The sequence below is a fragment of the Poecilia reticulata genome, linkage group LG6, assembly GCF_000633615.1.
Source record: "Poecilia reticulata strain Guanapo linkage group LG6, Guppy_female_1.0+MT, whole genome shotgun sequence".
NCBI classification, from domain to species: domain Eukaryota; kingdom Metazoa; phylum Chordata; class Actinopteri; order Cyprinodontiformes; family Poeciliidae; genus Poecilia; species Poecilia reticulata.
The window spans coordinates 14,581,016-14,596,651 of NC_024336.1; the positions used below are offsets into that span (position 1 = coordinate 14,581,016).

Below are 15,636 nucleotides of genomic sequence, written 5' to 3' on the forward strand. Positions count from 1 at the left end.
TCCTTCATAAGCCATCTATAATGTGCTGAACGTAGAATAAGCTCCATTAAACGTTCTTGCTCATTTAGAAACTTGCAGCAACAACAAGAGGAGTTAATTTAATTGCAAATAGAGGGGAAAACAACAAACATGCAGCACATTATTTAAAGAAAAGGTAAACTCTTGTTCATTTAGAAAAACAAAATAATAGAGGATTTGATAATACAAAGTAAAAACTGTGTTTATGTGTTTTTCTACATGCTGAAGGAGGTAATTCCAGCTATCACAGATGCCATTACTGGGAAACCTGAGGATACTGACAGCTTGGTCATTACAGCCATGAATCTATTGCTCCATTTCGTGCAGCACAGTTGCATCAGTTCAGCCAAACAGGAGGTAACATCGCTTCAGACAGGCGGAACTCAAACCAGACAGCCTGGTGATAATTACAAACGCATTCAGGCTGAAGCAAGATCAGCAGTTGTCATAGTTACTCATAACTTTCATGTGAAGATTAAAATACTGGACAGCATAATTATTAACTTTCCCTCTGTAGTGAAATAAAGAACCACAGAGCGACAGTGAGAGTGTCAGGGCAGATAAAGAACTGCTTCTGCTGCAGCACTGAGAGCTACAGAGAGCTACAACGCCCTCTGCTGGAAGAAGGAAAAAGCTGCATCAGTAGAAATCCTGAATGCAGATGAAGCGCTTTTAACACATGAGCTGAGATTTCTTTTAGGAAGGCAGAAAGCTGCCTGCTGCAGCATCGAGCGTGATTAACCMAGCAGTGRAGTTTAAACCCACATTTAAGACGGAGCAGCGATTAAATTACAGCCTTACACAGAATGATTCGTTACTATAATAAAGAAAAAAATGTTGGCGTAGATGCAAACTGCGAATAAGTACAAAAGTAATTCAAATCAGTATTCTGTGTCTTTTTTTTAAGCATTTACTGCATACAATAATAAGGTTAATTTAGTCAGTTTAAAGAGTGAAACTCAGGTTAATTCCATGCTTAGAGTGATTTTTTAAGCTTTGTTTCTAATAGTTTTGATTATTATGGCTAAACGCTCTAGAAAACATGCTGCTTTTCCAAAAATCTGAATGCGAAGAACAAAAACTATATCTCTAATGTAAAAATAGTCTAGAGAATAAGGCTGCTGACTTCATAGTTGCGAGGCATAAAGATGTTAACTAAGAATCAAATGCATATGCCATACAATACAGAGAAAGGCTTTTGATAGGCTGACATTTCTGTGTCAAAATTACAAGAGTTRCTGAAATAAAAAAAATAAAAAAATGCAATCCATAGAATACTAGTTCTTTCATYCAGGAGCACCTRCATGCAGGAACTGTTTATGTTTATCCCAGGGGAAACAACAAGCTTCCATAGAAATAAAAATAAATCCCRGAGCATTGTTGGTAGCCCCCCACCTGTTTCAGCTCTGTATCTCATCTTTCATAATCCGTCTAATTCAAATCATAAACTGACAGAGAAGGCTAATCTGGCTAATCTACCCTAGGAAYGCAAACCATCAGCTGGAGCCCTGCCTGTCTAAGTAAGATATGATTTATGCTAAGTGGGAGGGATGATCATCAAACTAAAGGAAGAAAAATCCTCAAAAGGGATTTTATGCAGCAGTTCTGTCTCAGACAGTGAAAAATAAAAGGTAMGTATTGAATTGTTGTAATTAAATAACGACAGGTACCATGCGGCATAGGCGAAGAGTGAGATGTCTCYGTTTACAGCTGCGTCCGTAAATCCTCTGCATATTTTTCCAAAGCTCTGGGGATGAAAACGGGCTGAGAGGCTCGGTGCATAAGGAGCAAAGTGACTATTTRTAAGCAGGGAAACTTTAAAAACAAATTGCTTGAGTGCTTCCATTTCTACCCACTTTAGACTCCTCTGTAACTGTGCTCCTGTCGTCTCACCAARTTTATTTGGGGGCTGCTTTTACTTTTACATGCTGATAATACTCTGGGCTCAAAAAAGCCGATAAAACACAAAGCAGAGCATCTTTTCCACGACCAGCCAACACACTGCTCATACTCTGATTTATAGCATGCAGGCTGTAATGTAAAGTAAGCAAGCAGAAGCCAGACTGAAGTATTTAAAAATTTAAATACTCCCAGCTGCTCTTGGCTCTGCTGGTAAACACTTTGCAGCAGAAAACATAAACCTAAAAAACCACTTCATTGAAAGTTTTAGTCCTGTTCTTTGAAATGACCAACTACATGGTGAAAAGGTCCGATATTTGAACTGTTTTGCTTTAAAAATGAAGCTGAAAATTACTCTTGAGGGTTATAAAATAAAGCAGCATTTAAATTCTGAAACCAGTATGAAAATATACAGTATTTTCCGGACTAGAGCGCACCTTGCTATAAACTGAACCCACAAAGTAAAAAAAAAAAAAAAAAAAAAACTGGAAACGTAGTTATATAAGCCACTGGTATCTCCGCCGCTCTCGGTTTTCCACAAGAACGTAGTGGAGGGCTGCATCCTTAATAAATCTGCTATTAAGGACGCAGCMAAACAAGAAAATATATGTTAGCAATTTGAACAACAAAATGTTGCAAAGTAMTCTGGGAGTTTTTTATGAAGGTTGAGGGTGGGGGCATAATTGGTTTTGGAAAAATAAACTTTATGAACCCACAACTGGTCAAATATATGATTTGAGTTTAGGGCATAAACAATGTTATAGTTTAACAAACATTACATTCAAGCAGTCCTTATCATTAAAACCCAGCCTGAGCCTGCAATGATAACAGAGCCTTTATATATTGTGCAGCTTCAGTCTAGAAATAAAATATTTTTTTCATAGTGTCCCCAACTTTTCTAATTCGGAATTGTRAAGGAAGTTCATAAATCTGACAACCTGGAGCTGAAACCAAAGAGAGCTGTTTCGTTTTGCACTTTAAGGCTCAGACATATTTTTAGTCCGTGTTGTTCCAGATGATTCAGCGCTGAAATGTTGCACATAGAGACGCTTTGCTATTGTTCCTATTATATGGATGCGCATGCATCAACTTTACACACATTTCTTTTCCCCTTTTTCAGCAGGAGCCACACAAAGGCGCACTCATTCAGCACTCACACATATCATGAATAATTATCRAAATATGGTGTTTATCGCAGTAAGACCCAAGATGAATCCTCGTTTTCAGAATCTGGCCCAATAAGCTGCATCATCTGCTCACAGCGGTGGTGATCCAGAACTAAAGGATTTGCACTGTAGCATCTGAAAAATCCTTGGAAAACAGTCGTTCTAGGGACAAGAGACCCTTTATTTAAGGTCAAACTTTTCCAGTTGAGTAACTCTGATCTAAAAAAGCCGAGTGCCACTAAAACTCTGATCCTGTTACTTTTCAGAAGAGGATCTGACACAGAAACACCAAATCTTTCTAGTATTATGCAAACACATGCTGCGGCACAGCCCCAGATTGTCCGCACATGCAGTGCGCCTGTGGTGTGGAGAATAGCATTGACCCAATTCACTTTACTGGACTAGTTAGATATTTGGTCATTGGCTGGCTGAGCCCGAGTTTGATCCTCTGAGCCGAACTCCAGCAGCTTCTAGCCTCAATAAAAATCCGCCTCCGTTTCTGACAGAGCCCATCTCTCGGTGAGTTATTAATACCGACAGAGCAGACAGGATGTTATGCACTGATTCTTCAAGCCTCTCATCAACAAAGCAACAAGAGAGGAGAAGAAGGTCGCCTTCTCTCCCTCCGCTCCTTCTGTCCCTCAACACTGCTGCCACATTAAGACGATTGGCGGGACTTGGACCGCAGAGTTAAAACTTGACAAATTCAAACACTTCTTCCTGAAGGTCTAGATTTCACAGACACTGTACGTTATCTCCAGTGCAATTTGAAGCTACAACAAGGCAGGAGCTTATCTTACATGAGCTAATTTAAGCTGGCAGTAGCTTTAACACTGGCACTGGGTGACCATTCGCTAAACGACGCCTCCAAACATTGATTATCCAGTCTGAGCTCAGCAGCTATAATTGTGCAAGGAGGCCCTGCCAAGCTTTGGATCACATTTAGCTCTCAAAGAACATTTAGTACGTCATTTCCCCAAAGTTTGATAGACTGCAAATGTTTAAAAGAAAAAAAATCACAAATGCTAAAAAGTATAGAAAAAAGATWAAAAAAAATACAAAAAAAAAACAGAACTTATATAACCAGAAGCTATTTATGGAGCATAAATATAATTTATCAGACTCTAAAATTACTCCTTTTGAAGGTGTGGAGGCTGGTGCGAGCGCTAGACTGCTCCCATCAAAACTGTTTCTGACTCTGCAGTCCGATTACCTCCAAAGCAGCAACTTGGACAATGTGGGCAACTATGTGGGCAACTGCCCAGGGCAGCATTAGTATGGGGCAATGGTTACCTGCTTATTCATCTACATTTTATCCCTTTAAACACGAGCAACGTGTTCACTCCTCAAGGTTGTTGAATACATTAGTGTCCCACTCACTACATGACATTAAAACATCACTAATTATTCCTGAAGTTACAATTATCAGCCATGTTGAATTTCTAGCCTGGGTTATCAAAAAACATTACACGTTCCATGTAGGAATTTAAACTTCAAGGAATATTCCAGTGAATTTCTCCAGCCTGAGTTTTGCAGTCCTATCAAAAAGTCGAATCAGCAACTGATCATGCATGGTGACACTCATGCAAAAATTATATAAAATTAACGCCACATTGCTATTTCTGAAACATATAACAGACACAAAGCACACAAAACCGCCAAAATTTCAAAATATCTTCATCACTTCCACACAAAAGGTTGTTTCAAACATATCCGATTTTTAGTAATGCTATGAAGTGGCATCAGGTGCTTTTTTTATAAAGGAAGTCTATAATTTGTCCAGAGGTAACAAACACCAGATCTAACAATAAGTGTGTGTGATGCTGCCATAAACCTAGATTTAGGCCATTTGTGGTAATGATAATGTTAATAATTAATACTTGACCTATAGCAGTTAAATTCCTCATTAACTTCCATTTAGTGCAACGCATTTCATTTGAAGCATTTAATTTATTATTTAATGTGCTGACCTTTGGCACCAACAGCTAAAAAGCAAGGGATGTTTTAGTGTTCAAATATAAACCTTCTCTCAATAACTACTCATAAAGTCCTATGTGTCAAACCAACACTTTATTTTATTAAAAGTAACCAAAACATGATAGATTGATGAATTAATTCCTCCAGACTGCTTAACTGGTGAAGAGCAAGCTGCCCAGTCTGCTCTCCAACGCTGTGGGCGATCTGCAGCGTGACGAAGGATGACTCCGCTCTGCTTAAAACGGTAAAAGGCATGTCAACGTTTTAAATTCATGTTGTTTAGCCTGAGAAAACATTTCATGTTGTTCTCATTAACCCGGGTGGATAAAACGTCCTGGGTCTGCCGCCTCTCCATCCTTTCTCTGTGGGAGGAAAATCTCAGTCCTGTCCAGCATAAGGAACACGCTTCTGGATTTTCATCAGACGGAAATTATGTTACTCGGTTTGCTGCAACACAGCACAACATTTCACCTTGTGCCGTGCCTGGAACGGTGGCTCTGAGGTAGCTAAAAGTGAAAATAAATCTCCCAGTTAACAAAAACACAGTTTAAATGCAGCTAAAGAGAGATGGGATATGTTAGAGGTGCACCAGTCGACAAGAGACCAGAATCAGCCAATTATCACTTGATCAGATCTGATCCGTTATCTTCAAATTAAATGCTCAAAAATCTGTGTTTTTTCTATTCCCCTGCCAGTATGCCTAGGTGGGCCCCATATGGGGAAAATGAGAGCAGACCAGATGGGCCCAATACGGGTTTGTCCGCAGGTTCCATGGTCGGCCCACATGAGTTTGCCCATTTAGGGCCCACGTAGGCTGTGGCCCTACATGGGCAAACCCATGTGGGGCCACAGTGGAACCCGCGGACAAACCCATATGGGGCCCATATGTTTGCCCTCTTTTTCCCCGTATGGGGCCCACCTAGGCAAGCTGGCAGGGGAATAGAAAAAAAACTGTGAACTCCAACCATTTTTGTTTGGATATTAAACACAACATGAACTTTGAGATAGTTTTGGAGTTTAATGAGAATCAGATAAAAGGTTGGAGACGTCATTAGGCCTGTCACAATAATCAATAAATCAGTAATTCGCATTCGCATGATAAATTAAAACTCAATAATTATTATTCTCTCTTTTTTCTCTCTCTTTCTACCAAAAACTGGATGATAAAAGTCTTCAGTTTGGCACTTTGGTCTCAACTAGTTCTTCAAAATTTATTTCATTTGTCATTTTGTTTATTTATTTTGGATATTTAAGATGTCTTCCAGTTCCAGTTTTAAATGTTCATTAGGATTTAAAGTTTATTGATCTTTTATAATGTGTTCTTGCATTATTATTTTGCCATTACCGTTATATCACTTAAAATGGTCTCAAAACAACAATATTATCGTTTATTGCTAAAACGTCTGGAACAATTTATCGTCCAGCAAAATTTGTTATTGTGACAAATCATGCTTTAATGCCTAAATGGAGCTAATGTATTTTTCTTTTTGCTCCTCTGGATATAAATCCAAAAAATGTGTAATTGTACTGAGTGAATCAGTCAGAATGGACTGATCAGTCCACCTTCAATTTTTGTTTGTCCCGGATAAAATACCTTATATTGAGAATTCAGTGTCCTATAATAAGCTAAGATCACTTTCCTTTAATTGCTTAGTAAAGAAATTATAATGAACATCAAACTTTGATCATTTATAATTTTATGATTTTCTAAATAAACTTTTGCAAATCTTTAAATTAAGACTTCAAGGTAAAACAATTCACCACAAATTATCAGACAAAGAAACAAGCTGGAATTTATCCAAGTTTATCACATGTCTCCTCCACCTCTCTTTCTCACTTTGTAACTCACACACACACGCACACACACACACGCACACACACAGTTCACACTTCTCTGCGCTCCGTGCTGTTCTTACACCTCGCCACAGTTAAGATCTTTATGGCACTTCAAGAAATCTGCTTCGGTGAACCGAACAGCCGTTTGCTCTGCGCACATGCCTGCTGCTCACGAAGAGACAAACACCACCGACGGATCTGCTGTCTAACAAATAATCAAACAGAAATGGGGTTTGACTCATTATCAGAACTTATGTAATTTTTTTATGTCTTGTAAGAACAAATATATCTTGGGTGTATTTTTTTAAGCTTTTGTGAAAACATTGATGGCCTGCACGTCTCTCTCACTCCATGAAATCAAATGTGGCATTTTGAGGCATTCTCGGTTAAAATGTCTCTGTCTTATGTAAGCTGACTGTAAAGGTCTTGAGCGCTAAACTGAAGAGTTTTGTTTTGATTGTCTGGTGACGTTGCTGCTGTTTGGATCTATTTGGAGTCCAAGAGAGAAACCAGAAACCTTTGAGGCAACCAGAAATGCACACAAACACACACAGCAGGGGGAGAGATAACAGCTCTCCTAAGATGCTCACTTCAAGTCTTTTTCCTGTGATCTTTGCTGCTAAATATTCCAAGGAAAGACAAAAACAGTGCAAGAGGCTGAAGGACTCATTTTATATGGGCTTCATAGCTGCCTTAATGTCTCCTCACACTGACACCTGCACGCTGTGACGGAGAAAACTCGTCAGCTTGTGAAAACAATACCGTCTGTGTTCGTGGCTCAGGCCAGAAGATGCAGCAGCAACACAGAAAAACAGATCTGGGTGTCCAGGTGCCTCAAACCGCTCACGAACCTTCCTGCATATTACAAATACAAATTTTACTGTATTTTATTTAGATTTCATGTGATGCACATGGGCTGTTGGCAGAGCTGCTGCCTTGCAGCAAGAAGGTTCTGGGTTCGATTCCCGGCCCTGGTCTTTCTGCATGGAGTTTGCATGTTCTCCCTGTGCAGGCGTGGGTTTTCTCCGGGTACTCCGGTTTCCTCCCACAGTCCAAAAACATGACTGTCAGGTTAATTGGCCTCTCCAAATTGCCCCTAGGTGTGAGTGTGAGTGTGTGTGTGTGTGCATGGTTGTGTGTCCTGTGTGTCTCTGTGTTGCCCTGCGACACACTGGCGACCTGTCCAGGGTGACCCCACCTTTCGCCCGGAACGTTAGCTGGAGATAGGCACCAGCACCTCCTGACCCCACTAAGGGACAAGGGTGTAAAGAAAATGGATGGATGGATGGATGGATGGATGGATGGATGGATGGATGGATGGATGGATGGATGGATGGATGGATGGATGGATGGATGGATGGATGGATGGATGGATGGATGGATGGATGGATGGATGGATGGATGGATGGATGGATGGATGGATGGATGGATGGATGGATGGATGGATGGATGGATGGATGGATGGATGGATGGATGGATATCATGGCAAACCTACTAAAACATGGCAGTCGTCCTAAACTGCCAACTTCACCATGTTAAGCTAACAGGCCTCGGGCAACTCTGGAGGAGTTGCGGAGAGCCACAGCTCAGGTGCTAGACAAGACAACCATTGGTCATGCGGTCTGTAAATCTGCTCTGTAATGTAAGAGCAGCAAGAAGAAAGCCTTGATTAAACAAAAGTCACATGAAGTCCCAGTTTGTTGGACACAACAAACATGTGGAAGAAGTGGAAAAATTGCCCTGAAAACGCCCTCCTGTGAAACTTTGAAGGAAGATGGTGGCAGCGTCATTCTGTTCAGATTATTTTTTCAACATAGATCGAGTTAAAGATCCAATATGTTATGAAAAATATGTTTTTTACATATTTGGTAAAACTGTCACTATGTGGTAACAATGTGATATTAGACAGATAGTCTGTGAAAAAAAAAAATCAAGCTCCTCTGCCTTCTCCCAGTGCTCCCAGTACTAACTGCAGAAATACACAGCTCGCTCAGAAACAACCAACCAGAGCCAGGAAAAGGGTCTTAGCACTGTCAATAATGCTTGTGTATGCGCCACTCACACACTCTCCTTGCTTTCTGTGCTCAGCAGAGTCGATTGTTAATGCTCAGGCTACTTATCATGACCACTGATGATGGTGGATGATCGGTTTTCTGGTATCAGTAAGTTGATGGTAAGTTTGGGGATTCATTTCCAATAAAGAGGATGGCCCTAAACACATAGCTAGAGCTGCAATGGATGGTTTTCATGTGTTAGTATGGCCTAGTCAAAACCCAGCTAATGAGATCTGTGGCTCAAATTGATATCAGTCAATCAAATTTTACTTGTACAGCACATTTCAGCAACAAGGTATTTCAAAGTGCTTTACATTATAGAAACACAAAGTTATGCAACATAGAATCAACAACTGAAACATTACATTTAGTCAAGTGCCTTCGTTAAATTCTTATTCGATTATACTTCAAAGGTAATTCCAAACAGGTTTAGTCTAGATTTAAAGGCACTCAGTGTTTCAGCAGTTTTGTAGTTTTCTGGAAGTTTGTTCCAGATTTGTGGTGCATAGAAGCTGAAAGCTGCTTCTCCTCGTTTGGTTCTGGTTCTGGGGATGCAGAGCAGACCAGAACCAGAAGACCTGAGAGGCCTGGAGGGCTGATGCAATATTTCCAAACTTTCTCCATCTAATCTTACTCAACGTGAGTTTTTTTTAGAAGAAGAATGAGCAAAAAAAAAAAAAAAAAAGAAATGCCAGCGTATTAAGGTAAAAATATAAATCTCAAAAGATTTGCAGCTGTAATTGCAGCAAAAGTTGGATCTACAAAGTATGTTGGCCTGTTACATAATTACCAAAATAAAAAGCAATTTTTGTGGTTGCGAAACGACAAAAATGTGAAGTGATTCACATTTTTGCGAAATAACTAATAGAAACAAAAGAATGACTATTACTGAGTACTTTTGCAAAAGTAAGTTATTTTTGACAAGTGTGTAAATGAACAATGAGGAGGCGATTGTGTAATCTCAATCTCAGATGAGTGTGTTGGAGATGAGCTTTCAGCTGTATTCTTCTCCTTGAAATCTACTTCAGCAAACCTCAATATGTGTTCATTTTCATGGTAAGTTATGATTATACGCCAAGATTCAGGACCTTCATCTTATTATAATTTCGTTGTTTTGCAGGGAGGGAGACTTGCCTCTGACTTGTACCCTTTTAGAGCATTCTAGATGATTTCCTCAGCAATATGTCAGCAGCCAACATCCATAAATACACTCTCTACTCTCCTCGGGATGAAAGTCAGATAGTAATATCACAGCGAGAAAGAGAGAGGGAGAAAGAGAAGAGGAAAAACACACGAAGGGGGCAGCAAGCTGTGCTCAAACAGCAGAGTATTCGCGGACGTTCAGAGAAGTGATGTGGGTGTTTGGAAACTCAGATAGGCTCATGTTTAAATGGATAAGAGAGGAGGATGGAGCAGCAGAATAGACATGTCCGTCTAACTCGCTGCACATCACAAGACCTTACCATGTCAGCAGCTCCGGCGCAGTGATCAATCACATTGATACAGCTCATGGAAACACAGATCGAGAGCCAGCAGTCAGGAGAGGATGCCTGAGCAAATGCTGCAGCGGCCAAAAATAAACAAAAAAACAACAAGTTTGATCTCCTGCTTTTACTTCTGTCCCAGAAACAAGTCACCGTATGTAAGAGCGCAGCTCCTCTTCCTCTCCATCACTTACTTGGAGTTTTAACTGAGCCTCAGATGGTGCGATGAATGATAAACATCTTATCCACTCATGCTTTTATGTTCTAGTTACGTGTTAGTTTTTACGCTGGCTGACAGAAGCAGGTCAATCACACAGATTTGTTGCCATAAACCCCAGCGCTATGCCTCAGAAACATTAGAGCCACAGGAGGACAAAATGATTACACAAAACAATGGCTGAACTCAGGAGAAGGTTGCCCCGGAGATGATCAATATGAAAGTATTTAAGTAGGTCGTACATGAGGCTTCTTGCTTGGAGTAAAAAAAAATGTCCCAGTGAGAAAAAAAGCAACTGAACACAGAATATGATGAAAGGAATGCTATGATTTAAAGGAAAAAAACTTAAAATGCCATTATTTCTCATTCAATTGGAATGAAATCGGTGACCAGGCTTGATCTTTATCAGAGTCCCTCCACTAAATTATAAACACTGTAAAGTACAGCTAAACAAACAACTACAAAAAGCAACAAAAAATAATAATTAAAAATATTTTAAAAGAGAAAAATTAAAAAGACTTAAAAAGAAAAACATCAAAAAGATGAGAGAAATCAAATTTTAAATTCTAAATTAAAAATATAAAACTGGAAAAAATCTGTAGGAATTTAAATAATAACCTCTGAAGATGAAGATTTTTTTCATCCGAAGATGAAAAAATCATCTTCAGATGAAAAAATCTGAAGATGATTTTTTCATCTTCAGATTTCACCAGTCTCCAGAACTGGTTCTGGTTCTGGAGACCAGAACCAGAAGAATGCAAAAAAAAAAAAAAAATGCAAGGAAATCAAATATAAAATTAAAATGAAAAATAATTATAACCAAACAATAAAAAATTAAAAGACAAAATTGCTAACATATAATGAAATAACAGGTTCAATAATCCGTACCACAACCAGTGTTTTTATAAAAATAGAGAAATTGAGTGCATCTTTGATCATTCAAAAACATTCAGGCAAAGTTTTTAATTTTAAGATTTTTTTTGGCTTTTATGTCAAACATGACCAAAAAGTCACATAAATAGATGCTTCATTAAAACAAAAATATAGTTGACAAGTTAATTTATTTTATTGAATCAGTTCAAAATGTTTCTTATACACTGAGCAACATTTACATTTTTTTAGTCCTATTAATTTTGATGATTATGGCTCACAGGCAATGACAACTCAATATGTTTTTTAGCAAATAAGTATATTACATAAGACCAATAAATATGTACACACCAATATACTAAAAGGTATATCCATGTGTCGTACAGAATATGTATTAAAAACTTAGTTGGGGCTCCTTTTACAGGCGCTTGGCATGGAGGCGATCACCCAGTGGCTCCACTAAGGTGCTCAGGTTGCATTGATAGGGGCCTTTAGATCGTCTGTGTCTGCTTCTCAGCAGAGGGAAGCATAAAGTGCTGTAATATTTTCTGGTAAATGATTACTCTGACTTTGTATTTCATAAAACATGGAGGATCTCTAACAGCAGATGACATGAGTCCCCAAATCCTCACCGAATGTGGAGTTTCCACATTTACCTTGAACTTTGAACTCTGGAATCCTGATTTTCCAAATGAAAATCAAAATTTACCCTCATTTGAAAGGAACACGTTGAACATTTGAGCAAAAGTCCAGTTGTTTTTCTACTCAGCTGAGGTAAGACGCTTCTGATGTCTCTGGTTAAGGAAGCGCTTAGGGGAAATGACAGCTACCTCATGCCTTATTTTTTTTGGTATTTTTGTCTTATTATTTTCCATCCATCCATCCATTTTCTTACACCCTTGTCCCTTAGTGGGGCCGGGAGGGTTGCTGGTGCCTATCTCCAGCTAACGTTCCGGAAGAGAGACAGGGTTCACCCTGGACAGGTCGCCAGTCTGTCACAGGGCAACACAGAGACACACAACCATGCACACACGCTCACACCTATAGGGACAATTTAGAGAGACCAATTAACCTGACAGTCATGTTTTTGGACTGTGGGAGGAAACCGGAGTACCCGGAGAAAACCCACGCATGCACAGGGAGAACATGCAAACTCCATGCAGAAAGACCGGGGCCGGGAATCGAACCCAGAACCTTCTTGCTGCAAGGCAACAGTTCTACCAACTGCGCCACTGTGTAGCCTGTCTTATTATTTTACCAAACTTAATTAATTTTTTAAATCGTTTATGTATCTTTGATGTTGTAAATAAACTTTGACTTGACTCTGCCTCTGTGTGCAGTGCCTCTTAAATCTCAGACTCCACACCTTGTGAATCCCCCCCAAGCTTATAGGGGCTTCAATTCACAATTCTCTCAAAACTGTGGGTTTAGGGTATGTAGGGAACATTTTTTCAGCCACACTTTTTTCTTCCATTAAACTTCCTGCCGATATCCTTGTTTATCTCACTCTGTGATCATCCTGCTTCTTATGCAAAATTATAAGTCATACTGAATGTTCTTGGTGTCAATTATGACAGTTTCCCCCCAGCACAACATTCTTGTAATAAAAATCCTTTTTAAATTGGTCTTATGTAATATTCTAATAAGGAACCAGCAGCGCTTCTAAATTCCCAGTCTCCATAATAATGTCTGGCGTGATGCATGCAAGAGAATCAACATCTGATCCACAGCAAAGGCCTGTTTGGTGAGAAAAGCTCGGTCCAAGGAGAAAATATCACGTCTGTGCAGACACACCCCCTCCAGGCTGTGGCATCGAACCAGAGACTCTGTGGTAAACAAATCACTACAGCTGCTGATTCTGCTGGACTGAACCCGTCGTTGCACAAACAGGCCCGAAACGTCCGTGTTTGTCCACGTTTCTCCGCTCAGCTCAGCCTGACAGCTCAGTGCTCATATTCGCCTACATCTTAATCAAAGCAGAGCATGAAAAATAACGCAGCACACTCACTCACTCACTCACCAACACTCTCAAGCCTCCCCCCAGTGAAATGTGCGCCGCGCTGCGCTCTTGGCCCCTCTCTCCCAAACATCTCACCTTGCTTGACACATTTGAAGCGGACCGGGTCCTTGCAGTGCTTGATGACGGCCAGCACGTCCCGGGTGGTGAGCCCGGCCACTGGCATGTCGTTGACCTCCAGCAGCAGCTCATCCTGGGCCAGTTTTCCGCTCTGGATCAGTCCCTTCCCCTGCTTCACCTCACCGAAGTAGGGGAACTGGCCGTTTTCCGCGCCCCCCTTCAGCTCGAAGCCCAGCTCTCCGTCCTTCCCACGGGTGATCACCGCTTCGTGGACTTTGTTGGTCCAGTGGTTTTTCTTTTTGAGGCTCTTCGACATGGTTCGGGCGAGTTAATCACCGCGGGCTAGCCCATACACGAAGCCTCTCCTCACCGTCTCATCCCCCGGCTTTGTGTGCGTGCGACCCGGCTGCGGCTTCACGGCGCTCGGGGCTCCATCGTCGCCGGTGCACGCTAAGCGCAGTGTCCGCTCGGCGAGCCGCGCAGTCGGGAGGAGAGCTGCAGTACAGCGCGGCGGCGGACGGAACAATTCTTACTCTCAGTCAGCCACAGACGCAGGAGACAGATCCTGGCGGATGACCCGGATGTGAAGCCTGAAGGAGGGGAGAGATGAATGGTTCTGGTTCGGCGTGAAGCGATGGAGAGAGGAGGCGCTTCTCGTTTACTACACTGCCAGGGGCGCTTCCTCCGGCTGTCTGATCACACGCTGGAGATGACATGCAGGAGGAGCAACAGTTTACCCTGCAGGACAGACAACCGCTGGTTTTAAATATTTACATTATTAGCACATATGTGTGCCGAAAGTGTATCAGAATGTTAATAACTTAACAGAAACGATTAATCCTCAACGTTGTTTCTATTAGATGTATATTTCATGTATCACCAGTGTGAGAAATCTCACATGAGGGCCCTGATTACATCTAATGACACGGTGGTTTTGTCTCTTTAAATATTCATTATCTTTTTGTTTGTTTGTTTGTTTGTTTTTGTTTAACTCAGATATTGGATTTTTCCAGAGCCGACACGAGCTTTTATGAGCTCCAAAGCAGAATTTAATTTGGGGGCCAGTCACCAAACGTGTAAACTTGAGTTACATATCTTGTACTGCAGTCACAAATGTAATGATTTTACACTTGGCTTGATAGAATCACAAAAGCCTTGGAGCTTGACCCACATTTTTATCACTAATGACTTGGTACTTGGACTTGAGCCTTTTGAGTAAAAAACGTCTTATTCCGGAAAAAAAAACAAAAAAAAACCCAGGACACCCTGTCAACTTGGAAAATGTAAACATATAGATATTTAATAAGAAGTGTTGTCAATACCTAAATAATTCAAATGATACAAATAAATTAAAGGGAAAATTACTTTTACGATTTTATGTTGATATAACAACAATGCAATCTCTGTTAAGTATTAAATTAGGTCATCCCCACGTTTTTTTCTACTTAAAATAGCTGAAATCAAACACATGTGTATCACATTGAGTCTACATGACATCATCACTCTGTAATTTTAAAGGAGGTTTGTCCCGTTTGAACCTCAGACATTTAGTTTGGTGGTGTTCTGCAACGAGAGGATGAACACCAAGGCGAGGTCCAAACTAACTTTCACGTTCTTTGGTTACCTACCAACAGCCTGTTGAGTAACGTGCGAAGCAGCAGGTTTTTTTTTGTTTTTTTCCACTTTGCCTCATAACTGGTGGAGTGAAAACTACCGATAAAACAGGAAAGGTCACACCATCAGATTGGCAGTATTTCAGATATTTAAAACAAAAAACTAATCAATAATTATCGTATGAAAGACCTAAATCGCAATACGTTTTACAGTCATGTTGTTCAGATTCAACTGCTCCCGACATGGTTTTGCACTACAAGAAACTTTACCCTGAAAGCCGTCTGCAACATATCTTGAGTTACATATCTTGTACTGCAGTCACAAATGTAATGGATGGATGGATGGATGGATGGATGGATGGATGGATGGATGGATGGATGGATGGATGGATGGATGGATGGATGGATGGATGGATGGATGGATG

At 40.4% G+C, this 15,636-nt stretch overlaps 1 protein-coding gene across 9 annotated transcripts in view; it reads right to left on the reverse strand.

Annotated features, from left to right (window-relative positions):
* magi2b (membrane associated guanylate kinase, WW and PDZ domain containing 2b) overlaps positions 1 to 15,524 on the reverse strand; it is a 109,518-nt gene extending 93,994 nt beyond the window's left edge. For 4 of the 9 annotated variants that reach the window (XM_008411409.2, XM_008411404.2, XM_008411408.2 and 1 more), the window contains exon 1: positions 13,617 to 15,523. In XM_008411409.2, coding sequence (XP_008409631.1) covers positions 13,617 to 13,914 — 298 coding nt within the window. In that variant the 5' untranslated portion in view covers positions 13,915 to 15,523. Of the gene's footprint in view, positions 1 to 13,616 lie in introns of all 9 variants that reach the window. The other 5 variants (XM_008411411.2, XM_008411406.2, XM_008411405.2 and 2 more) reach the window with 2 other exon arrangements.
* Between the last annotated feature and the right edge of the window lie 112 nt (positions 15,525 to 15,636).